The following is a 25,223-nucleotide window of genomic DNA, read 5'->3' as shown; positions in this document are numbered from 1 at the left end:
ATCGGGTTGTTACATTAGCGAAATGTCGTTCGCCTTTTTTACCTTTTAAAATGAGAATTCATACTGGACAAAATAGTCATTTAGTTATTTTTTTAATTTTTAAAAATAATTATTTAATTAATTTCCTAATATTTATGAATACTCAATATTTCCTAATATTTAGTAGTTTGAAATCAACTAAACTTTATGTATCAAACCTTTCTTTATTTGAACTATTTTTCCGTATTTGAACTATGAAGGAGTTTAAATATTTAGCTCTTTAAGATTCAATTAGTTTAACTTTCTTTTTAAATTGAAAATAGAGAAATATCGCATATGTATAGAAAAAATATCAGACTTCTGCAGGGCAGAGTGTTTTACTTTTATTGAGTAATTAAATTATTAAGATATGTAATCATTATATTTAAAAATTTATATATATATAATATAACTCGAACAAAATCTTATATAAAATTTATATAATTCTTTTAAAATGTTATACTCATTCAGCGGAAGTACAGGTGCGCTATAAACTACAACAACAACAACAACAACGACCCAGTAAAATCCCACTAATGGTGTCTAGGGAGGGTAGTGTGTACGCAGACCTTACCCCTACCCCGAAGGAGTAGAGAGGCTGTTTCCGAAAGACCCTCGGCTCAAAAAAAATAAAATGACAAAATGATAAAAAGGAGACAATATTAGTATCACAACAACAATCATAGGATAAATAGGAACACCATGAAATCCAGAAGAAAGATGCAAAGCAAGGGGAGACAATATTAGTAAATATTAGTATCACCACAACAATCATAAGAAAAATAGGAATACCATGAAATCTAGAAGAAAGATGCAAAGCAAAAGTGATAGCTAGTAAATAGGACATGCACTGAAAAGCGAAATAGTAATCCACAATATTGCCACTAGCTATCTTAGACAAAAACCCTACATGGCTAGTCCCATAATGGTATGAAGTAAGGCACGACTCAACTACCTCCTAACCTACAACCCTAATGCTCGACCTCCACATCTTCCTATCAAGTGATATGTCCTCGGAAATCTGGAGCCTCGTCATATCCTGCTTGATCACCTCTCCCCAATACTTCTTAGGTCGCCCTCTACCTCTTCTCATGCCTTCCACAACCAGCTGCTCACACCTCCGTATCGGAGCATATGGGCTTCTCCTCTGAACATGTCCGAACCATCTAAGCCTCGCTTCCCGCATCTTGTCATCAATGGGAGCCACATGCACCTTCTCCCGGATATCATCATTCCTAATCTTATCTATCCTAGTGTGCCCGCACATCCACCGCAACATCCTCATTTCTGTTACTTTCATCTTCTGCATATGTGAGTTCTTAACGGGCCAACACTCAGCCCCATACATCATGGCCGGTCTAACCACCGCTTTATAAAACTTACCTTTGAGTATCGGTGGTACTCTCTTGTCACACAGGACTCCAGATGCTAACCTCCACTTCATCCATCCTACCCCAATACGGTGTGTGACATTCTTGTCGATCTCCCCTCCCCCTGAATAACCGAACCAAGGTACTTGAAGCTGCCTCTACTCGGGATGACCTGCGAATCAAGCCTCGCATGACATCCACGCCCTCTTCCCTTGGCTCAGCGCTGAACTTACACTCCAGGTATTCCGTCTTCGTCCTGCTCAGCTTGAAGCCCTTAGACTCAAGAGCCTGTCTCCAAACCTCCAGCCTCTCGTTAATACTGGCTTGCGACTCATCAATCAGAACTATGTCATCGGCGAATAGTTTATTAAAATGACCGTAAGGAAGGCTATTTTTGTTCCTTAGTATACACTCATGAACCAAACATGGCCAGAAAACAAATCCTTGTTTGACATAATCACTTCTGTTTTTTTTTTTCCACTTTCAAAGGACATGTTTCACTTTTTTGCTGGAATCTCCAATTTGTACCTGCTGCTCAGTCACATCTACAGAAGACAAAAGTGCTACTGCACCTTAGCATGTCTTGAACAGGAATAGCCTCTGACTTCTCCAATCTGCTATGCATACAAACCTCCACTGATACAGTCTCTCTCACTGTTTTTAAAAGTGAAAAGCACAAAGAATCGACAAAATTAACAAACATATATGAATTTAATATTATAATTTATAATTATCGACTTCTAATTGACTAACTAATTTTAGCATTCAAATTACAACAATGTTGATATTAATCCAACTCGTCAAAGTTAAGAATATTCAAAAAGTCAACCCTTCTAATTTGAAGCGCACACTCTTTTAAAGCACATGGTTTTGCCGATGAAGATAGCCCCTTATTTCATTTCTCAAAGCGATGTCTTTTCATATATAACACTGGTTTTCCCATTGCAAACTGCAAATGTACGATACAAGGATTGCCTTTCCATCACATGACAAAAAATGACTCAGATTAGCAATTTTGATCATCAATGTGTCGAGTTAATCCTTCAGCTTATGAATCTGAGAATGTAGTAGTTCGGGTTTTCGAAAGCTCTGCTCTAGAATACCAATGGTGTTTCCAAGATTTGACAAATAATCATGATTAGCAAACCAATTATCAGGCAAAAAGACAATGGTTAAAGAGCTTGCAACTGATAGGAGTCATATAGAACAAAAACTGCTTAAATTTTGGGTGGCTTGGGCATAAAAAAACAGATTGTGAAGGCTATAACTACAATCATTACAAGTGATATAAAATCAAGGAGAAGTAGGCAAAAGTGAGGACCTAAGTGCTAGGAGAAACTAAGTACCTGTCATCAAAATTGGCATCTACAAAAGAAAAGAGATACTAGCAATTACCATTGGACGGAAAAGCGAATCCAGATCTAAACTCAATAGATACAAAATGATTGTGATCTTATTATATATACATCTTAATCGAGTATGTCTTCTTTTTTATTTGTTTAAATAGGCATACATATAGTTCAAGCAAAGATAATAGATTCAGTTAACCCAATTAACTGTATAAAATCCGCCTCTGTACCAGAGTAGTTTCCGCTTATAATAAGCTTGAGTATTCAATCTCCTGAGGATCTTTCTTTGGCTAATTATTTGAACCAAGATACATATTTTTTGATCAAACAATTTGGCGTCGCCTCTGGTGATTTCTTAGTTAAAAATTTTATTTCCTTCTAGATCTACAACTAGCAGGGGTCACTAACGTAAAAAACAAAAACAAGATCTCCTTTCTTTGTGTACACAAATTCCAACATGGCAGGTAACCGAGAAGAAATGACGAGAATAATAAGTGACCTCCCAACCAACCTCATGAACATGATCAACGAAAGCTGTGAAATGGCAGACGAAGGCGCGATGCCAGTGCTTCCCCTAGGCGAGATGGATCACTGCCCCATCACTACAGCATCACAAAGTCTCGTGGTAAGGGAGCCTCCACGTCTGTGGGGGAGACTCCCCCAGCTGTAAAAAAAGCTCCTCGAAGCGTGGCTAACTTACACGCTAACTAGCGTCCTCAACAAGCCCGCTCGGGACACGACTGCAGAAAACGTAAGGACTTGCATGATACAACAAGCATACGAACAATGCAACCAACTATTTCCTCCAACGACAGGTATTACTCACAATGTTATTGATAGTGCAGGTGACAACGCCCTCGCAGCCATCCTAAAAAGGATGGAAGAAATGGAAAATGAAAACAAGGCGCTCTGAGATCAAATCAAAAGAATACCAAGAAAGGGTCGACAAGATACTGGGAGCTCCTAAGCTGTTGCCGCATAGGGGCGCCAGCCGGTTCGTCGAGTAGCCCTACAGTGATGATGCAACACTGCATGCCACACCAAAAACCTTTAAAATGCCGCCCTACCTCAGGATATATGACGGCACAACCAACCCCGAAAATCATGTGACTCATTACGTCACCGTTGTAAAAGGCAATGACCTCGCCAAAGAACATGTGTCTTCCATCTTGCTGAAGAAGTTCGGTGAAACCCTCACAGAAGGGGCATTAACCTGGTGTTTGTAGCTACCAGCACGCTCCATAGAAACCTATGAAGAAATGGCCGACAAGTTCATAACGGCTCACGCCGGAACCAAGAAGGCTGAGGCGAGAGTGAATGACATATTTGCTATTAAACAATCTCTTGGAGAGGGGATGAGGGACTACCTCGCCCGGTTCAACCGAGTAAGGATGACTTTGCCAAACGTATCCGAAGAGATGACGGTCGTAGCTTTTCAGAGTGGGCTGAGTAGGGATGGTTCAAGAGAAACTAGGAAGCTGTTGAGTCGGTTGATGAAGTACCCCCAACCACTTGGGACGAAATCTACAATGCTTATTGTGCCGAGGTCCGTGCAGATGAGGACGACCTCAATGGGCCAACCCACTAACTAACCTCGGTACAAGCAGAATCAAGAAAGGATCAAAGAGACAATGCCAGAAGAGATCATCCAATTTCGCGACCTAACAGGGAACGACATCAACCATATATCGGAACGGTCGCCGTCCCCTCCCCCCGCTACGAAAAAGGTCCACCCAGACCAAGGACTAGAACCCATCGGAACGATAGAGGTATCCCCCCCCCCATATTATTTGCTCATAATTTTTGTGTGTTACCTACAGAGATAGTCTACGCCCTGGAGAAGCTCGGGCCAAAAGTGAAGTGGCTACCAAAGATGAGATCGGACCCTAACACCAGAAAATTCGATGCCCTCTGTGAATTCCACCAGGAATGAGGGCGCAAGACTGAAGAACTCATCGCTCTGAGGCAGGAAGTCGTGAATATTCTACGACAAGGACACCTCAAAGAGCTGCTAAGCGATAAGGGAAGAACCAATTTCGCCAGAGGACGCGAGCATCAAGGGCCGCCTAAGCCACCCTCACCACCAGGTACCATCAACATGATCACCGGCAATGACACCTCTATCAACAGCGTAAAGTTCACCACTACCCACAAACTCAAGCAATCTATCACCCGCGAACGGTATAACGAACTCGAAGAAAGTATCATCTTCGACAAGTCGGGCGCCAACGGTTTGGCTTTTCCTCATAATAGCGTCCTCCTTATTATTCTGCAAATTTTAGATACTGATGTTAAATGCATTATGATAGATGACGGGAGTGGCGCGTGCATTATCCATCCCTGAGTACTCACCCAAATGAACCTCGAGGATAAGATAGTTCTGCGCTGCATCACGCTAACTGGTTTTAACAATGCAGTTGAACGGACGTCCAGGGAAATTACGCTTCTCATTTTGGATAGCGGTGTGACTCTGGAAACAACATTCCACTTCATGGACCAAGACACCACGCACAACGCCATATTGGGACGACCGTGGATACACCCCATGAAGGTCGTCCCCTCTAGCTTATACCGAGTAGTCAAAAACTCTATGGGGAATATTCAGCATATGAGGAGAGCAGCATACGTCCCGGGAATGATATCGTATTGCTTTAGACACCACGGCCACCCAACAAAGGAAGGACAAATAAAAAGAGGCATAGCAATCAGCAGGGTCGAGGTCGGGGCATGACAAGATCGGGGAAGGCATCAAATATCCTGACATAGTCGAAGCCGCAGGATCGACCATAGAAGACCTCGACCCTATTCAATTAGATCCAATCGACCATAGAAAGAAGGCCTATATCGGTTGCAAACTTTAAGAACCAAGTAAATTCAGTCAATTCTTAAAAGCTAACGTGGATTTGTTTGCTTTCAGCCATGCAGATATGTCGAGCATTCCAAAGGAAATCGCCACGTACAAATAAAACGTCGACCCCTTCCAATTCGACCCAGTGCGCATGCCCAAAGGATTCGTTCCCGCTACCTCACATCGACCAACTCATTGACGCAACTTCTGGGCATGAGCTACTAAGCTTCTTGGACGCTTAATCAGGCTATAATCAGATCCTCATGGAAGAGGAAGATCAGGAAAAAACCACGTTCATCACCTACCAAGGACCGTACTACTACAGGGTCATGCCCTTTAGACTAATGAACGCGAGGGCAACTTATCAGAGGTTGGTGACAAGGGTGTTCAAGTAACAGCTTGGTAAAACGATGTAAGTATATAAAGACGACATGTTGGTCAAGTCCAAAAGGGGAGAAGATCACATCGACCATCTAAAAGAAACTTTCGACATACTTAGAAGGTACAGAATGAAATTGAACCCGAAGAAGTGTGCGTTAGCCTCAGGAAAGTTCCTAGGTTTCCTAGTATCACAGTGAGGGATCGATGTCAACCCTGACCAAATCAAAGCCATCGAGTGGATACATAAACTCTCGACCATAAAAAACCAGGTCTAAAGGTTGACTGGCCGCATCGCCGCCCTATCAAGGTTCATCTCGCGATTGTCGGATAGGTGCCATAAATTACTTGCCATACTTAAGAAAGATAATAGCCTCCAATGTACTTCAGAGTGCGTCCAGGCTTTGAAGGAACTAAAGGCATACCTGTCGTCGCCGCCCTTCCTTTAAAAATCGGAGTCGGGGGAGCATCTCCTTGTTTATCTAGCTGTATCTGAGGTAGCTGTAAGCGCAGTCCTAATTCAAGAAAATGAAGGTACGCAATCTCCCATCTATTACATTAGCAAAACACTAGTCGATGCCGAGATGAGGTAATCGCACCTCGAGAAACTGGCTTTGGCCTTAGTCATAGCTTCACGAAAGCTTAGACCATATTTCCAATGTCACCCCATCTCGATCGTCACAACTTTCCCCCTAAGAAGCATTTTAACTAAACCCGAGCTATCGGGAAGGCTGGCCAAATAGGCCATCGAGCTAAGCGAGCACGATATCATGTATCAGCCGCGAACAGAGATAAAGTCACTAGTGTTTGCTGACTTCGTCGCCTACTTCAACGCAAAAATAATGCCTGAAGTCGAAAGGGAAGCCGTCCAAACTTTCCCCCAAACACTAGACGTCTGGGTCCTATAAACTGATGGCACATACAACGCATCGGGGTCCGTACTGGGACTCGTACTCAAAGTCCCAATAGGCAAAGTAATTCGCCAGTCCATAAGGTATCTGAATATGACTAACAACTAGGCTGAATATGAGGTTGTCATTGCATGTTTGAGACTAACGCTCAACTATGGGGCAAAGCGTTTAAAATTACGTTGTGATTCCCAGCTCGTGGTCAACCAAGTCATGGGGACTTTTCAAATCAAGGAACAAAGATTGAAAAATACAAGACCGAAATCTACAAGTTGCTCCTCGAGTTCGACGAATCCAGCTCGACCAAATTTCACAAGCACAGAATGTCGAGGAAGATTGCCTCGCTAAACTAGCCGCAACCACCAAAAGCATTACAACAGGAGACAAGAACATGGTCTATCTCCTCAACTCATTGCTAGACCAACTCAAGGTAAGAACCATTAACTTAACTTGGGACCGGCGCAATCATATTGTCGCATACTTCTAGGATGGCACACTCCAGGAAATAAAAACGAGGACAAGAAACTAAGAATGCAAGAAACCAGATACAGTATCCTCTACAACGACCTATACAAGAGAACTTACGGCGGCCCTTTAGAAAAGTGCCTGGGCCCAAACCAAACTCGGCGCGTCCTTGAAGAAATCCAGGAAGGTCATTGCGGGGCTCATTCCGGCAATTGAGCACTGGTTAGATGCCTCATACGGGTGGGATATTACTGGTCCACCATAAAAAAAGAGGCCGCGAATTTCTTGAAAAGATACAAGCAATGCCAGAAGTACGCCCCAATGATTCACCAAGCGGGCGAATACCTCCACCCGATCACCTCACCTTGATCGTTCATCAAATGGGGAATGGACATCGTGAGCTTCCTCCCGGCAGGGTAAGGTAACGTACGATTCATTTTGTTTTTAACTGACAATATCTCTAAGTGGGTGGAAGCAGGAGCATTCGCCCAAATACGAAAACAAGAAGTAATCACCTTTATATGGAGAAATATCATATGTCGGTTCGGCCTTTCCAAAGAAATCGGCTGCGACAACGGACCCCAGTTCACAGGAAAGAAAACCGTCGAATTTTTCGAGAAATGGCATATCAAAAGAATACTCTCAACCCCGTACCCCCTTGTGGGCAATGGGCAAGAAGAGTCCTCCAACAAATCATTACTAAACATCATGAGGAAGAAACTTGAGGATGCCAAGGGACTGTGGCCGGAAGTACTACCAGAAGTATTGTGGGCCTACCAAATAACTCTGAAAATGAGCACAGGAGAGATGCCCTACTCTTTGTCTATGGGACCGAGGCAGTAATACCAGTCAAGGTCGGAGAGCCCAGTATAAGGTACTCCCATGAGAGCGGCACAAGCAACGACGAGGGCAGAAGGCAATAACTCGACGAAGTCGACGAACGAAGAGATATGGCCTATATAAGAATGATAGCCCAAAAACAACAAGCAGAACGCAATTATAACAAGAAAGCAAAGTTCATTCTGCTCAAAGTCGGGGACTACGTACTGAAAGCTAAAACTATAGCGAGCAAAGATGGGAACAAATTGGGACGGTCCCGTACAAAATCATAGCAAAAGCAAATAAAGGATCACTTCAACTAGAAACAATCGAAGGAAAGCTACTACCAAACAAATGGAATATCAACCACCTCAAATACTTCAACTTCTATTAGAAAAAGTGTTCCCCAAGTCGTACTCTTTTTTCCCTCACTTGAGTTTTGTCCTAGTTGGGTTTTCTGAAGGAGGTTTTTAACGAGGCGACGAAGGGAACACTCCAAGTCGAAGTACGTGAAGGCAAGGCCCTGGTTACTATTTCATTGCTCGACCTCTCACTATTCTCCAGATCAACCAATGAAGGGACTAGATAGACCGGGACTAGGACTGGAACACCAGCCAACACCCAAAAATCTATAAATTTCTCCAAGTATGTAACAAATGCAACAATTTCAAGGTAATAAACTTTACACTTATCAACATATCTTCCATAAATTCAGGTTATGTTCGACCTCGCTCGGACTAACACCTACCGGCCCTCAGCCATAATTAAATTCAGGTTATGTTCGACCTCGCTCGAACTAACACCTACCGGCCCTCGGCCATAATTAAATTTAGGTTATGTTCGACCTCGCTCGAACTAACACCTACCGGCCCTCAACCATAGTTAAATTCAGGTTATGTTCGACCTCGCTCGAACTAACACCTACCGGCCCTCGGCCATAATTAAATCCAGGTTATGTTCAACCTCGCTCGAACTAATACCTACCGGCCCTCAACCATAGTTAAATTCAAGTTATGTTCGACCTCGCTCGAACTAACATCTACCGGCACTCGACCATAATTAAATTCAGGTTATGTTCAACCTCGCTCGAACTCACACCTACCGGCCCTTGCTCGATCATAATTAAATTCAGGTTATGTTCGACCTCGCTCGAACTAACACCTACCAGCCCTCGGTTGTAAATTAAATTTAGGATATGTTCGACCTCGCTCGAACAAACACCTACCGGCCCTCGGCCATAATTAAATGAAGGTTACAATCGACCTCGCTCAAACTAACACTTACCGGCCTTCGGCCATAATTAAACTCAGGTTATATTCGACCTCGTTCGAAAAAATACCTATTGGTTTTCGGTCGCAATTTAACGAAGGGTCATGACCAAACAAGTCAAGGAACTCGGTCATGTCTCAAAGCACAAAAAAAGCTAAGGCAACTAAACATTAGAAACCAAAAACATACAAGTACAGAAAATAAACCACAGGAAAGGAAACAGATGTAGAGAACAACCTTGGCATTTCATACTTAATTTTTTTTGCAAAGGCTCATGAAGACGCCGGCAAAAATACACAAGTTCACAAAAAGAAGAAGAAAAACTACTGATCGCCACAGTTGTGATCCCCTGAACCTTCACTGCCCTGACCATAAATGCCCAGACCATCTGATCCCCCTCATCACCGCCATCTTCGCCCTTGGGGTATGCAGCATCATACGAGGCATTCTCCTCAAGCTGATCCACGCCCTCGTCCCCCTCGTCATCACCGGCTTCAGGCATGGCGGGATAATATCCACAGGCGATCCGAGCCTCACAGGCCTTAACACGAACATCATCAAGGGCAACCACAGAAACAGACCCCGCCTTTTGCAAAGCTCGAAACATGTCCAACTGAGCCTTAGCGTGAATCCATTCTTCATACAGGTCGTGAGGAACGTTGGTAAATTCTGAAGTACGAGAAGAAGACGGTTGTGCAAGCAATTGGGCCTTCTCAGCTTCTAAAGTGGCCACCCGATCATAGATGAGGGAATTGTATTTCTCCAACATTCCTCTCCTCTCCTCTAGTCGATCCTCTTTTACCTTTTCCATAGACTGGTCAATCTCTCGCTCGGCGCGGAGAGTCCTATTCGCCAACTCTAGCATCTCCTATTTTCTCCGAGCCTCCAAACGGGAAGACTCCGCCTTCTAAAGCTCATTCTGCTTCTCGACAACTTCACCATTAAGGACCTCCATCTGAAGCTGGCATTCTTCCAATTGCCTGCGTAGCTCGACCACTTATGCCTGAAGGTTGCCGCACTGGGCCTCCATGGTTCTGCTGACCTCAAGCTCCTCTTCCTTACTCCTCAATGTCCCTTCAAGGTCGATACACTTCTCAATGACTCTCACCAGATCGACATCCTTCTCCTTTAACTCATCGCGAAGGGCCTGCAAATATTCGCCCTCACCAAACCGCCTGCGGAACTCCCGGTACTTGCCACGGTACTCGAAATATTTGTATTTTAACCTCACAAATATTTCCCTATATTTCTCCTCCCTTCGGGCACTTTCAATCTCCAAAATCACTGTCTGCAAACATAAAATGAAAAAAGAAGTAAGGCAAACATGAAAACGCCCCTGCTAACAAAGGAAAAAATAGAGGGACAAAACACTGAGCATTCACCTTGAGAGCAAGACCGGCTATACTCCTCGACAAGGTGATGTCGCCCAATTCTTGGAGGGTCTTACCCCTTATGTCAGAGCAAAGAGAGCCGCAGGCAGGTACAACATTCTCCGTATTCTTCAGCAAGTCGCGGTCCATAAGGATCACAATGGTCCTCGTAGACCCCTACAACATTACCTCCAGTTGGGTAAAACCCTCCCTCATCATCTTCAGGTCATCTACATCAACGTCCGACACCGACTCCTCGCCTTCCTTGGTCACATCATTACCTCTCTCGTTGGTCAGCAAAGAAGTATCAGTGGTCGGCTGAGAAGTTGATGCCTCCTCTCGCCTCTAAGTATCGAGAACGTTAGTAGCCGATCCCTCCACCTCCGCCGCCATAAAAGGCATATCTATTTCGGCTGCCTCAAACCTCGGAGTCCCAGACTCTGGCTCAATGTCATCCCTAATGACAATGGTTGCCTTCTCAAACAGTGAAAAATTACCACCCACTGAGTCAACGGTCCGGGCGACCCGTAGACGGCATCCATAGATATCCTCTTACGGGGCATCAAGTCCCCCTCACCCGGCACAAGTTCATCGTCTTCATCTATAAGATGATATATAGGAGAGGCCGATATCTCCGTGGTCAAAATCCCCACAGCCGCAAAAGGCGCAAGACTAGACGCATCAACACGAGGGATCGAGAAGAGAGTGGAATTAGCCGCAATCATAGAAGGGGCGGGAGCTGAAGATGCAGTAGCTTTCCTCTTACGGAATATGAGTGTGGGAAATCTAGACCTCCTTGAAGATCCCATGGTCGAAGCTGAGAAGAATACGAGGAGAGAGGAAAATCAGCAAAGGTGAACAAAAGAAACCCAAGATGCCAATAATAAGAGGAACTTACCAGTTGAGAGGGGAGAAGGTCCAAACTTCTTCAAAAAACTCGACCACTCGTGAATCCCTACGATATGGGGAAGGAGTCGACCAACCCAATCAGAAATTTCGGCGACCGAATGAGGAGCCGTAGTCTTGGCTACACAAGTAAGGGACGTAAAGTCAAAAAACCCTGGTCGGGCACAAAAAGAAAATCAAATCAAGTATCTACAGTGAGATTGAATACTTATGAGTATAATTCCAAGTCTCAGAAAAACCATCGACATTGGCCACCACATCTTCGATCTTGATGAAGAAGAAATTGAACCAGAATTGGCGTTTGGCCTTGTCATTCATCTATAAAAACTAGGGGCAAAGAGATGTATCAAATGTCAAAGCATCAGTTTGGCCCTGGCCAGTTCGGCATATTTGGTGAGCATCCGGATAAGTTTGTAAACATATGGCGCGAACTGAGTCGGGCAAATACCGTAATAACGGCAGAATTCCTCCGTAAATGGAAGAAGAGGAAGAGTGTAGCCAACTTGGAACGGGTAGGCGTAGAAGGCGCAGTACCCAGGACGGTGAGTCGTCACAGCATCCCACCCCACCGGAATCAACTCAACATGACTAGGAATATTGAATTTAGCCCTGAGCTCTTCCAATTCTTTCACCAAAATTTGAAGAGCGCAAAACACACACTTAAATTGTGCTCGCTAGTCAAAGATAGTATAGTATAATATCGTATCCATACAGATTGGATTTAAATAGTATTCTCGTAGTTTCTAGCTTGATTGCTAATCAGGAGGATCAACAGTTGAGAATTTTGTGATTAAAAACTAAAATTAACTAAGAATCTAGAGCTAATTGACTATGACAATCGCAACATAAGAATGCAAGGAAGATATCAATGGAAGAAAATACGGGCTTGATTAGATAGGTGCAAGATAATTGTCTGGATTAACTCTAGTTAATTCACTCCTAATGTTCAAATGAGTCTCTCGAATTTACTCAATTATTAGTTCAAATGTTCGTAGAAACTCCTATCTCGATTAAGTCTCAACCTCACAATATGAACCAATTTAAGCCCGGTAAAGATACACAAGAATTCGTAATGGATTGGTCTTTAGGAGAACCTATTTCGATTATCCTCCTAACTAGGTTTAATCAATGATTCAACTAGCCTCTTTCGATTACTAAGAAGAAATAATGAACTCAACCAACAAGATAATGCAAAAATATCACAAGTTATACCTCTCTCGATTACAAGAACATGTGAATATAGATGCAACAATTAAATCTTCCAAAAATAATTCAAATACATAAAAATAGAGTTATAATCCACAAATAATCATCAATACACCAAATCCATCAAAACCCCAAAAGGATCTACTCCATAGACATGGAGAAGTTTTTCACAAATGTAATTAAAGAATAGGAAAATATAGATTCAATCCAAACTCGGATCTTGAGTGAGGAAGGAATGATGAAATCCTTGTGCGTGTGTTCTTCCAACTCCTCCTTTGGTATCTGAGCCTCCTTAGGTCGAATTCTGTCCAAAAGTCTCGAAAATGGTGTTTTCCCGTGTATTTAAGCCATCCCCCAATAATCCCCAGATGAAATTACCCTTTTTTAGCGGAATTTGGAAGTAACTCTAACATTTTTGGGCTACTGCGCCGCATGCCGCGCCACCCCATGCGGCACGCATGTAGGAAATTTCAGAACATGCCAAAATATGATTTCTGACCACTTTTTGCACTAGCGCCCCGCGGGGCGGTAGTGCAAATTGTGGCCAGAAATGAGTTTTTCAAATTTTTGACATCGAGACTTAGTTTTCGACCCCCGAAAGTGATCCTAACTTAATTGCTTGGGCTTCTACTCAGACTTCAAAGCTCCAAATAGCTCGAATTAGCTCTACAACATCTACACAACTCGAAATTACTCCTACAAGACATAAAACACACAATAAGTGTAAAAACACTACCAATTAAAGCTCAACACAAGTAAATTGTAGTGAATTAGAGTGTAATAAACGACTAAAGCACAGGATTATAGCCTACCATCAATACCCTACACTTAAAACCATTGCTTGTCCTTGAGCAATCAAACTATACTTCACATAGACACGACCTTTTTAAACAACTCTCCTAACTCATTACTCCAAGAATAATCAAACAAATTAAGCACAATACCGTAACATACTCGCCTCAAGAGTTGACTCAACTACACCACGCATTTTTCATAACTTTCTCACTTACTCTAACACATAGGTCAATGACATTACCTTTACTTCATGAATCAAGTGCCCTCATACAACAATAGAGAGTAGTTCCACACACAATAAAGTTTAAGAACAATTAGGAACTCAAGATAGGAATAATTCGCTCACTCTTAGAAACAACATTCATGTTGCACAAAAGATGTACTATAAGCTTTCCTGTAATATATTACTCTACTAATTGAGCTCATTCAGTCAAGGATCAAGTAGGACTTTATTGGGTTGTAATGTATTTTGCGGGACGGATAGGATACATTTGAATATATTGACTACATCTCCCTAAGAACTTTAATACATGCGTTTCATTGTTCAAAACCCCACACTTATGTCAAACCATAACTTCACCCTTATATCAATATATGCCAACTTCCAATTTCTTTAAGCACAAATACATTAAGAATTACCACAAATCAATGAATATTTGTACAACAATGCAACTATATTTTTTTCAATTCACGTGGCTCTTTTTTCTTTTCAAAACAGTGCACCTTTCTCCTTATTTCATTAGTTCCACTCAAAAACCAATAAACACCCCACACTTTAACTTTTACAAAGTTCATAACAATTTCAAGTGCTCGCGAGAGGTAAAATGGGTAGGGCTTGTAATGTGGTTGCCAAAGAAACGGGATTACAGGCTCAAAGGGGTTAACTAAGATACATAACAATTATGTGGGTACAACATATAACTGGTTCAACAACAAAACACCTATAACACTTTCAAGACTGAATAAAACTTCTATTTCGCTTTGCAAACACATGGGGCAAGTTCTATACATCAAATTCAATGCACAGAATACACGAAACCTCACACACACATGGCACATAACTCACTCAGGATCAGACTCATCGAGACACTCTAATCAAAGCAGTTAAGCAAAGTTAAGATCGTACCATCTAAGGTGCTTATACAAGAGTAAAGAAATTGAGCTTACGCATAACAACTAAGGTACTTACTATTCTCAAGGCATAATACAGTCAAGAGATATTGCTTTTATTTCAAATCACAGCACAAAATTTCCTACTCCTAAAAAAATAAAACTAACTACACCCAGTTCAAACAAAACTCTTGAAAAAGAACCGCAGCATAAAGAAAACCCAAGGGAGAATTATTATACTACCTAAAGAAAATAATAATTTTTTTTCTCGACTTAATCCTTCAAGAAACCTGTCGAATGACATCCATCGTCGAGAAAAATCAAAAAAATTAAAATTTTCAATCAAATGAATTAAAAAAATAAACACACATAGACATTTATACATTCTATACATATATACATCCCCATCCCACACTTTAAATTGTGTCATATCCCTATGACACACAAATAAAAAGAAAGAGGTAAGGACAACTTCCCTGAACATCTAGTCGGGGTTTGAGTCGAAGTTGGGATCCATCCCTCGCGCCTGAACTAGTGCACTCATCCATGCAGATAACTTCTTCTCAGCCTTCTTAGGGTACACCCCACACTTATCTTTTTCACTCCCTGCAGCCTTCTCTGTCACGCCCTTCACTTTCCACACCACACTAGCAGCTAGCTTCTCCCTTTTTACCCTCGTTTCTACATCCATCTCAAAAGTCACAATTTCCTCGCCCACTCTAAGCATAAGTTTTCTCTCATATATATCTAATATTTCTCTACCCGTTGCTAGGAATGTTCTTCCTAGGATGAGGGAGGCCTCCTTGTTCTCTTCCATATTAACCACTATGAAATCCACAGGAAATACAAACTTATCTACCTGAACTAAGACATCTTCAACTATTCTCTCGGGTATTAGAGTCGTTTGGTCTGCCAGCTGCAAAGATATTGGTGCAGACCTTATCTCTCCAATCTCCTTCTCCAGTTTCCTATAAATAGATAGAAGCATTAAATTAATTGATGCACTAGAATCACATAGAAACTTATTAAAATTAATAGTGCCTAAAGAGCAAGGTATGGTAAAACTCCCTGGATATCCATACTTTTGTGGGAGTTTGTTTTGCAATATTGCACTGCAATGCTCTGTGAGTTTGACCACTGAGGTCTCTTCTATTTTCCTCTTCATTGTCAGGATCTCCTTCAAGAACTTGGCATAAGCCAGCATTTGTGAGAGCACTTCTGTGAATGGTAGGTTTACATGAACCTGTTTTAGAACATCTATAAATCTCTCAAACTGCTTGTCCAGCTTTTCTCTATTTATCTTTTGGGGAAAAGGCAGTGCAGGCATATACTTGCTCACCTCAGGTTCCTCCCTTCTCGAGTTTTCTTCCTTCTTCTTTTCGACACCACTTTTCAACTGCTCCCCGCTTTCTTTTTCATGTCTCACATCTTTGTGTATTGGGGTGAGATCTTTTAACATTTGCCTACTTCTCAAAGTTACAGCATTCACTGTTTCTTTGGGATTTCTTTCTGTATCAGTCGGGAGTGTTCCTGTGGTTCTCTCAGACATTAGAGTAGTTAAGTGCCCAACTTGTCTTTCCAGACTTCGAAAAGATGTACCCAATTCTTTGATAGCTGTATCATGGGCATCAAGCCTCTCATCCGTCTTGATAATAAAGGTCTTCATAAGATCTTCCATGCTGGGTCGATTCGACTGTGGAGATTGATACTGCTACCTCTGCTGATTTTGAAAACCTGGAGCTCCTTGTTCTTAAAATCTGGGGTTGTTTTGTTTCCATGCATTTGCAGTACCCCCAAGTGAACTCCATGAAAAACCGGGGTGCCTCTATCCCATTACATTAAAATTGTAGTTTCCTACAGCATTCACTTCCTCAGTTGAGTCTTGACACTCATGAGTAGGGTGTCCTCTTCCACATATATCACAAACTGCATGGTGTACATTTTGCATCAAAGCTACTGTTAGCTTTCGTATTTCTTTAGCCATAGCATCAAGATGTTCTTGCGCAGATGTAGTAGCATCAACTTGGTGAGCACCAGTTGATTATCTTTTTTCCATACTATCAGAGGGTCACTGATTAGCATCTTCGGATAACTCATCAAGAATTGTAACTATGTCCTCTGAAGTCTTCTTCATAAAGGGACCTCCAACTGCATTGCTCAATGTTCTACGAGGGGTCGGTGTCAATCCATCCCAAAAATCCCGGAGTTGCATCTAGAGTTCAAATCTCCTATGTTGACACCTCCTACCTATCTCCTTAAACATCTCTCATGCTTCAAAAACATTTTCATTCTCTTTCTGGCAGAAGTTATGGATTTCTCTTCTAAACTTGACCGTCGTAGCTGAGGAAAAATATTTATCAGGAAATTTTCTAGTCATTTCCTCCCATGTTCTAATTGATCCATTTGGCAAGCTTCGAAGACATTGCTTCACATCATCTTTAAGTGAAAAGGGGAATACGCTTAAATAAACTGCATCGTGTGACACCCCATTGTATTAAAAGGTATTCATAATCTTCTCCAAGTCCATCAGTTGCGTATTTGGATCTTCGTTCATCTTCCCTCTGAAAATGCAATTGTTTTGAATGGTTTGAAGCAAATCACGCTTCAGCTCGAAATTATTGGCTGCAATTGGAGGTGGTCTAATTGTCACGACCCGAAATTCTCACCTTCACGACCGTGATGGCACCTAACATTTCACTTGCTAGGCAATCCAATGTTAGAATATAATTAGCCATTTTAATAAAATTTTAAATTTATTAATAATAAGGAAACAAATGGGGAATTAAAGTCTGAAATAGAGTGAGTAATCTATAATAATCGCGATATCTAAATACCATCCCAGAACTGGATTCACAAGTGCACGAGCTTCTAGAATAATACAATTAAAGGTCTGAACAAAATTCAAGTTGTTTGAAATATAATACACAACTGAGATAAAGATAGAATGGGACTTCAGAACTGCGAACGCTGTGCAGTTATACCTCAAGTCTCCACGGGTAGCTGTATCCGGGTAAATTTATTATATGCCACTGGGACCAACTCCGAAATCTGTACAATAAATGTATAGTGCAGTATCAGTACAACAGACCCCATGTACTGATAAGTGTTGAGCCTAACCTCGACGAAGTAGTGACGAGGCTATGACAAGATACGTACATAAACAATATGTACAAGTATATACAATACGAAGCAACAATAATACAATAAATAACAATTTATAAATTGGGAGGGAACATGCGAAGGGGAAAGATAAAATAATTGCCGCAGGAGATGTATCACTTAGTAGTCAATTAAGACATCAACAATAAAATGAGCAAATGATAATATGAAAATGTCACGGCACCACCCTTCGTGCTTTTACTCTCATTTGGCACGGCATCACCCTTCGTGCTTTTACACTCTGTGAAAATGACACGGCATCACCCTTCGTGCTTTTACACTCTGTGAAAATGACACGGCACCCTTCGTGCTTTTACACTCACAAATGGCACAACAACACCCTTCGTGCTTTTACACTCTTCCTTACCATAAAAATAATAATATAAATTCGGAAGAGTATTTAAATACGGGGATATACACTTATCGATCAATTCAATAACAAAATACCGACTTCACCTTCCAAAATATTCAACAATAATTAAATGAATAATAATTTCACGAATAATGATCAAATAATCAATAATAAACTTAAGCATGAATATCTTAATTAAATAGACAATTATTCACAATAAACAAATTCCACTCGCATGCTTTGACTCAACCACAATCCATAAGTACTCGTCACCTCACAAATACATTGTACCCGCACATTAAATCATGTAGCAAATAGACAAATAAGTTTTACTCCCTCAAGTCAAGGTTAACCACGACACTTACCTCGCTTGCAACCAAATTCAAGAATCCAATAAACCTTTCCTTCGTGAATTTGTGTCCGAAATCCTCAAATCTAGTCATAAATAATTCAATATACTCAATACAAATCATAAAAATTAATTTTATATGAATTTGCTAATTTTTCGGATTAAAATCTAAAATTCATCTCATAAATCAACAGTGGGGCTCACGTCTCGAATCTCGGAAAAAATTACGAAATCCGAACACCCATTCCGAGACGAGTCCAACCATACAAAAATTATCAAATTCCGATGTCAAATGGACCTTCAAATCTTAATTTTTCATTTTTGAAAAGTTTTACAAAAATTTCAATTTCTTCCTTCTAAATCCGAAATAAAAGATGAATATAGACATGGATTTATGAAATATAATCACTCTTGGTTATAGAACACTTACAAAATCCCATTGGAATCGCCTAAATTCGAGACTCAAAACTCAAAAATGAGTAAAAATGGCTAACTTGCGATTCTATGGGTTCTGTCGAGGCCTTTCCACATCTGCGGACGCTTGACTGCATTTGCAGTTTTCGCTTTTGCGAAAATGGGTCCGCTTCTGCGGGATGGGGCGCTTCTGCGGCTTCGCAGATGCGGCAAACGTTCTACACCTGCGCACACTGCCCAACCCCTTCCCTTTCACTTCTGCGACCTCATCGTCGCTTCTGCGATATCACACCTGCGAGTCTATTTCCGCAGGTGCGAAAATACCAGAACCAGCAGCCTTCAACAATGCAATATGCAACAACATATGAAAATATTTTTGGTTTTCTATTCGGCAGTAAAAACTAAGATCACTAGATGTTGGAAATTTTAAAAAATATTGCCTTAATCTTGAATGTTCCTTAAAGCATAATAATGAATTCGATATTGATGGTTTAGATTTATTTTCTGAATTAAAAGTATTAAGAAAAATAGTACAATTAGAAGATAATAGTTTAATTGATACACTTAGTCAAATAAAAAGATTAATTTTTTTTTCAAATGCCTAAATTGCTTATGGAATAATGTTCATAACTCATGTTACCGTTGCTGCGGCAGAAAGAAGTTTTCAAAATTAAAATTGATAAAATCTTACCTAAGAACAACAATGTCACAACTCACAAGAAAGGTTAAATGGATTAGCTATATTTTCAATTGAGAAATACTTATTAGGAGTTATTGATTATAAGAAAATTATTAATAATTTTGTATCTAAGAAAAGCTAAATAAATAGACTTCAAATAAATAATAAAAAAAAATTAAAAAGTTAAGCTCCTCATAAAAGTTTGGCTTTAGGCCACAAAATTTGCCAGACCGCCCCTGCTTCTCTCGTACTATTTGTGTTTTAGTATTGTGTTTAATGCATTTTCGATTTGATTTGATCGTTCTACTTATTTATTCTGCTGATCTATTCTTGACGTGATGAAAGCTGCTACAGTTTTGCACATACCTTTTGAGTTAGCTCTTGAATTTCATCCTTTAATATTTGCTCCTATAAAGCCAGAACATGTTTAGTTCCTACTAGTATTTTACAGTTCCAATAATATTAATTAGATAGTATCAGGTTGGTTGCTGAACTTTTTCATGCAGATGCCCCTTAAGCTCATTTCCAGTTGATTCTCCAGATTTGTTAGGTCTTTGATACCCAAACCACAAAGTTCCTCTCCCATTAATTGCATGTTCTATCACATGGTGAGAAAATTGCCTATTGAGTAATACTTACTTGTCAATATAGATACTGAGAGAATGCTCTGAATGGATTTGAAATCAATGTCATTCATTTTGTTTCCTAAGTAGTGGGTGGTAGTAGCAGTGTTGTATCACTGCTTCTTGGTTCTGTGGCACGGTAGTGTTGTATCACTTATTAAACAAATGCTTTATTCTCTTTGTATTTGTGTTGCATACCGTCTACCTTTTAGACTAGAGGCTTCGTACCTTGTCCCGTTTCATTCTTTTTTGTTGATTTAAGTAGTCAACGTATATTTTATCTCAATGACTTATTTTCTAATACTTCTCTTAATAGTTGTATTTTTTTTTACTTTTTGCTGTAGCCAAGTGATACAGCCAGTGGACCCATTTCACCGACGGATGCAAGAAGATCTCCTGGCGCTAATAATCCCAGTGACAGCCATTGAGATTCATTTTAATTGAAGTGGATGTATTAGGACAATATAATAGCTGACTAATATAGACAGTTAACTATGTTTTAATTTAGCTTGATGACATATGATACTACTCTGTCATCGTATTTTTCACGATTAATGAAATATTGATGTTTCTTAATTTTAATATTTTGGTTTAAGCATAAATATTTCAATTGATATTTGGGAAAGAGTATGGCAAATTGATGATAAAAAATTAATTCTATAATATATTTAAAAATAGATGGGGATAAACCCCCCAAAGAGAAATTGAACAGATCCTGATGGTGTACACATAAGAAATTGCGGGGGTTTACAACCCCTACACTCAAAAAAAAAATTAAATTTTAAAAATAAAAATCTATTTTCGCGCATGAAATTGTGGAGGTTAAAATTGCAATTTGCGGAGGTTAGAAACCTCCGCTATTTGCTATCATGGTGGTTCGGGAAACCCCCGCATTTATCTGCCGCAAATTAATAGTGGCGATGTTTACTACAGGGGCATGCTCAACCGCCGTGACATCAAATAGCGGAGGTTTCTAACCTCCGCAAACTGTAATTTTAACCTCCGTAATTTACCCATTTTTTATAGTACAAATAGCTCGAATTAGCTCCACAACATCTACATAACTCGGAATCACTCCTACAAGGCATAAAACACACAATAAATGCAAAAATACTACCAGTTAAAGCTCAACACAGGTAAAGTACAGTGAATTAGAGTATAATAAGCAACTAAAATACAGGATTATAGCCTACCATCAACCGTCATCACTGACCGGAAAGCCCCAGGTTCGGCGTCAAGGGACTTGGTGAAAGCATACCGGGAATCGGGGTTGCGTGAAATTATCTCTTCTACCAACGGGAAGGTTCCGTCGTCAGCGGTGGCAGGAATACCCTCCTCATGGAGAGGATATGCCACTGCCAAGGGTGGGACATAACTCCCCTCACCGGAATCAGAAGGAATGTTAGACATCATTTTCAATAAGAGAATGGGGTTTCGAAAGAAGAAGACGAACGAAGGACATGCTAAGCCTAAGAAATATAAGAAAAGGAGTGATCGGCAAAGTGAATTAAGCAAGCTGGTGATAGCGGAGAAGAAGGAGTTTGAAATGTTCCAAAATCAGAAAAGCTTCCCCTATTTATAAGTTTGGAAGGCACCCGAATCGAAACTGTATGGGACATAATTAGCACGAAACTCGAACCGATAGAGCCAATCAATAGCCCACCTGAATCGATGCAATGCATCGGCAAATGGCGTCATTATGACGCACAGGGCCATGACATCACTTCTATTCAAGGCCTAGATAACTCCAAATAATCTCCCGGGCAGTTTGATAAATTCAAAAATATGCGGACCACAAAGAGCCACGTAGTCCCATCTCCATAACCACGACCCCTGCCAACTATGCACGACATTATCCGCTCATCGACCTCATATGGGGGCACGACCTCAATAAGCGGCGGGACTAACTGTATGGGTCAAAATCCGCCCTTATAATATTTGAGGCAAGATAATACTCCCTCCGTTTCAATTTATGTGAACCTATTTATGGGTTCACATAAATTGAAACGGAGGGAGTACTAAAAAGGAATTCTCGAGTCGTCGTTGGTCGAGATGGGTCAAGAAGCAGCAAAGTCCTGGCTAAAGTGTCGACATGAATCGTGGTTGAGATGTCGACGAGAGCCTTAGTCGAGATGTCGAGGTTGAATATCGTTGATAAGAGTTGTAACGGCTAGTTTGTTAGGATAGGGTAGTAAAAGAGAATAGTCTAGTGGATATTCTCTGTACTTGTACGATTAGAGTTTCTTAGGAAAATATCCCATATATATAGAAAAAAGAGACAATGATAGGGGCATGTGACATTCATTTGTAAAAACACACTTTAACAAAAAGATTCTCTCTCTCTTGCTAAGATACAAACACTGCATTTTCACTAAGATTCTTGCTTATATTTTTTCATACTTTTCCACCAGATCCGAGAATAACTCGAATATTCAAGGATTTGTCTGTCATTCATCATTTTCAGGAGGAACATCCATCTATTTTATCCTTTATTGGTGAATCGTTCATCCTATTTACTTAAATGTCATTTATTGATATTCATTGCTATTGAATGCTACATTCTTGTTCATGCTTTTTAGAACAGTTATTGCATGATGTCATTACTATCTGACCGAACCCATCTATTATTTATTGCATCCTTGAAAGTTTCATTTAGAAAGATTATTGTTAACTAAGTTTAACCCCTAATTACATAAAATTAATTATTTTAACCAAGATTCATATTTTTTTTGTCAAACAGTAGTTACCTAATGCACTTGAAACCTTTGCTACTTATTTGTAGCAGCAGTTTTAACAATACAACTTGGTTTCCTATCGAAATTCGGAAGCAATCTCTACTGTAAGTTGAGCAAGAGCAATGCTACAGAGCCAAATTCAGCTTATTATTTAAACCGCCAAAAGGAAAATCTTGACAAGTAGTTTAAATCATGTTAGCTGGGATGGTTTTCCAATAGGTACTACCTTTTAATTTAGCAAGTTTAAGGAGTCGCATATATATTCAGCCTTTTTAAAACTTCACATGATTATAATGAAGTCAATCTTAACTATATGAGAATCTTGGTATGTTACTTGTTGAAGGATTTGTTCAATACGTTCTTAGTCCAAATCGACCAAGGTATTGCCTTTCAATTTTCCTAAACCATACGAGAGCTGGTTGTTGCCTACTTCTATGCTGTGTTTGGTTTGGTTGCAAAGGCGGATCGAGCCTATTAATCAGTATATTCAGTATTTTTATCGAAGAACACATTATGCGTGTAACATCAGTAGCATTTTAACAAATAGTACTAAATTTTAAGCTCGTAATTTTAAAATTTCAATGAGTGTAAAAGTTAGAGACTATAAGTTTGAACATGTCAATTTTAATTCCTAGATTCTACTGTTTAATTAGTTTTGTTAAAAATAAGCAAGTACTATAATTATTTTAAGCCGTGCGCCGGGCCGCCGGCCATCATGATTGTTCTCTCTTAGCCATCATTGTTCGCACCTCTTCCTACGCTTTTTGCTTTCTCTTCATTTTATTTTATCAAATCAATATAGATTACTTTCCGGTTTGGTTTTGTACTTGTTATTTGTATACAATCATGTTAATGAGATTAAATAATTAACTAATTAAATCTAAATTAATTTTAAGAAGGTTTTTAATTTTCATTTGATAATAAATCTTCTTATTTTACAGCAAAGGAGTGGGGTGTAATTATTTTCCCAAACTTCTAAACACACACTTTTTAGTCCTTTACAAAGTAGCAAAAGCTGGAAATTCCACTATAACTCACATGGACGGCTTATTGAAAAACATTCTATTTTAGATTCTACCATTTTCCATAATATTCTAGTCGTTAGGAAGTTTCCAAAGTTCCATAATACCCCTAAATTGTCTATTAGTCCTGTCAAAATTCTCTATAACAACCTCATTTGTTCTTAATATTTTTAAATATTATAGTTAAATGTTGTTATAATAACATTATAACATAACATAAAAATTAATTTCGCAAAAATTTGGCTTTTATAGTGAATTGCTGCTACTTGGAATGCTTCGTTGATTACAAGACCTTCAGCAAGTAGATCATGAATAATCACTTGCAATTCCTGGACTTGAGTAATAACAGACTTGCTATCTATCATTTTGTAGTCCAGAAATTTTGCGGCAACGAATTTCTTCATCCCGGCATCTTCAGTCTTATATTTCTTTTCAAGCGCATTCCACAATTCTTTGGATGTCTCCATGCTACTGTATACATTATACAGATTATCATCCAGTCCGCTAAGAATATAATTCTTACATAAAAAATCAGAATGCTTCCACGCTTCAATCACGAGAAAGCGTTCATTATCTGGAGTTTTATCCGGCAGATCAGGAACATCTTCCTTGATGAACTTCTGTAGACATAACGTAGTCAAGTAGAAGAACATCTTCTGCTGCCAGCGCTTGAAATCAATCCCGGAAAATTTTCCGGGTTTTTCTGCCGGTGCCAACGCCGGTGTTCGGCTTGTCGTTGCGTTGGCAGTTGCCATCGGAACAGCTTGGTTCTCGTTTTCAGTCATCATCTTTTCTGTAAAAGAATGACACAAACAAACGTTTAATACACGTTTTCAAACTGGAGTAAAAATCACGTAGATTTTAATATCCAACAAAACGCCACGAAGGCTTAACTCTCCAAAACGGGAGTACACAAACCACAAAGGTTTTAGTTTGCAGAATAATAAGAATAACACAAGTACAGAAATAAATATTAAATTCCTTAAGATTGTTATTCCCGGTCAATATTGCTGTATTTGTAAATATTAATTCTGCAAAATATAAGTTAACGTAATGAAACAATAATAATAAATTCGAGC

At 40.0% G+C, this 25,223-nt stretch overlaps 1 protein-coding gene across 1 annotated transcript; it reads right to left on the bottom strand.

Moving 5' to 3' along the window:
• Window positions 1-15,295: 15,295 nt before the first annotated feature.
• Window positions 15,296-16,489, bottom strand: LOC138894474 (uncharacterized). The gene is made up of 3 exons (XM_070179172.1): window positions 16,055-16,489; window positions 15,750-15,779; window positions 15,296-15,670 (listed from the first exon to the last, which is right to left on the bottom strand). The coding sequence occupies exons 1-3, from the start codon at window positions 16,487-16,489 to the stop codon at window positions 15,296-15,298; spliced, it is 840 nt and encodes a 279-aa protein (XP_070035273.1).
• Window positions 16,490-25,223: the final 8,734 nt, after the last annotated feature.

This window comes from Nicotiana tomentosiformis, chromosome 6 (assembly GCF_000390325.3).
Source record: "Nicotiana tomentosiformis chromosome 6, ASM39032v3, whole genome shotgun sequence".
Taxonomy (NCBI): domain Eukaryota; kingdom Viridiplantae; phylum Streptophyta; class Magnoliopsida; order Solanales; family Solanaceae; genus Nicotiana; species Nicotiana tomentosiformis.
Note: the sequence above shows the minus strand (reverse complement) of the source record. Positions and strands in the feature narration are given on the sequence as shown.

What these genes read in the sequence shown, in the direction of transcription:
- LOC138894474 (XM_070179172.1), bottom strand. Translation starts at nt 16,489, where the DNA reads ATGGAAGATCTTATGAAGACCTTTATTATCAAGACGGATGAGAGGCTT. An exon ending in TTATAGATGTTCTAAAACAG is followed by an intron (nt 15,780 to 16,054) that starts GTTCATGTAAAC and finishes ATCTATTTATAG; the next exon opens with GAAACTGGAGAAGGAGATTG. An exon ending in AAGGAGATTGGAGAGATAAG is followed by an intron (nt 15,671 to 15,749) that starts GTCTGCACCAAT and finishes GTCTTAGTTCAG; the next exon opens with GTAGATAAGTTTGTATTTCC.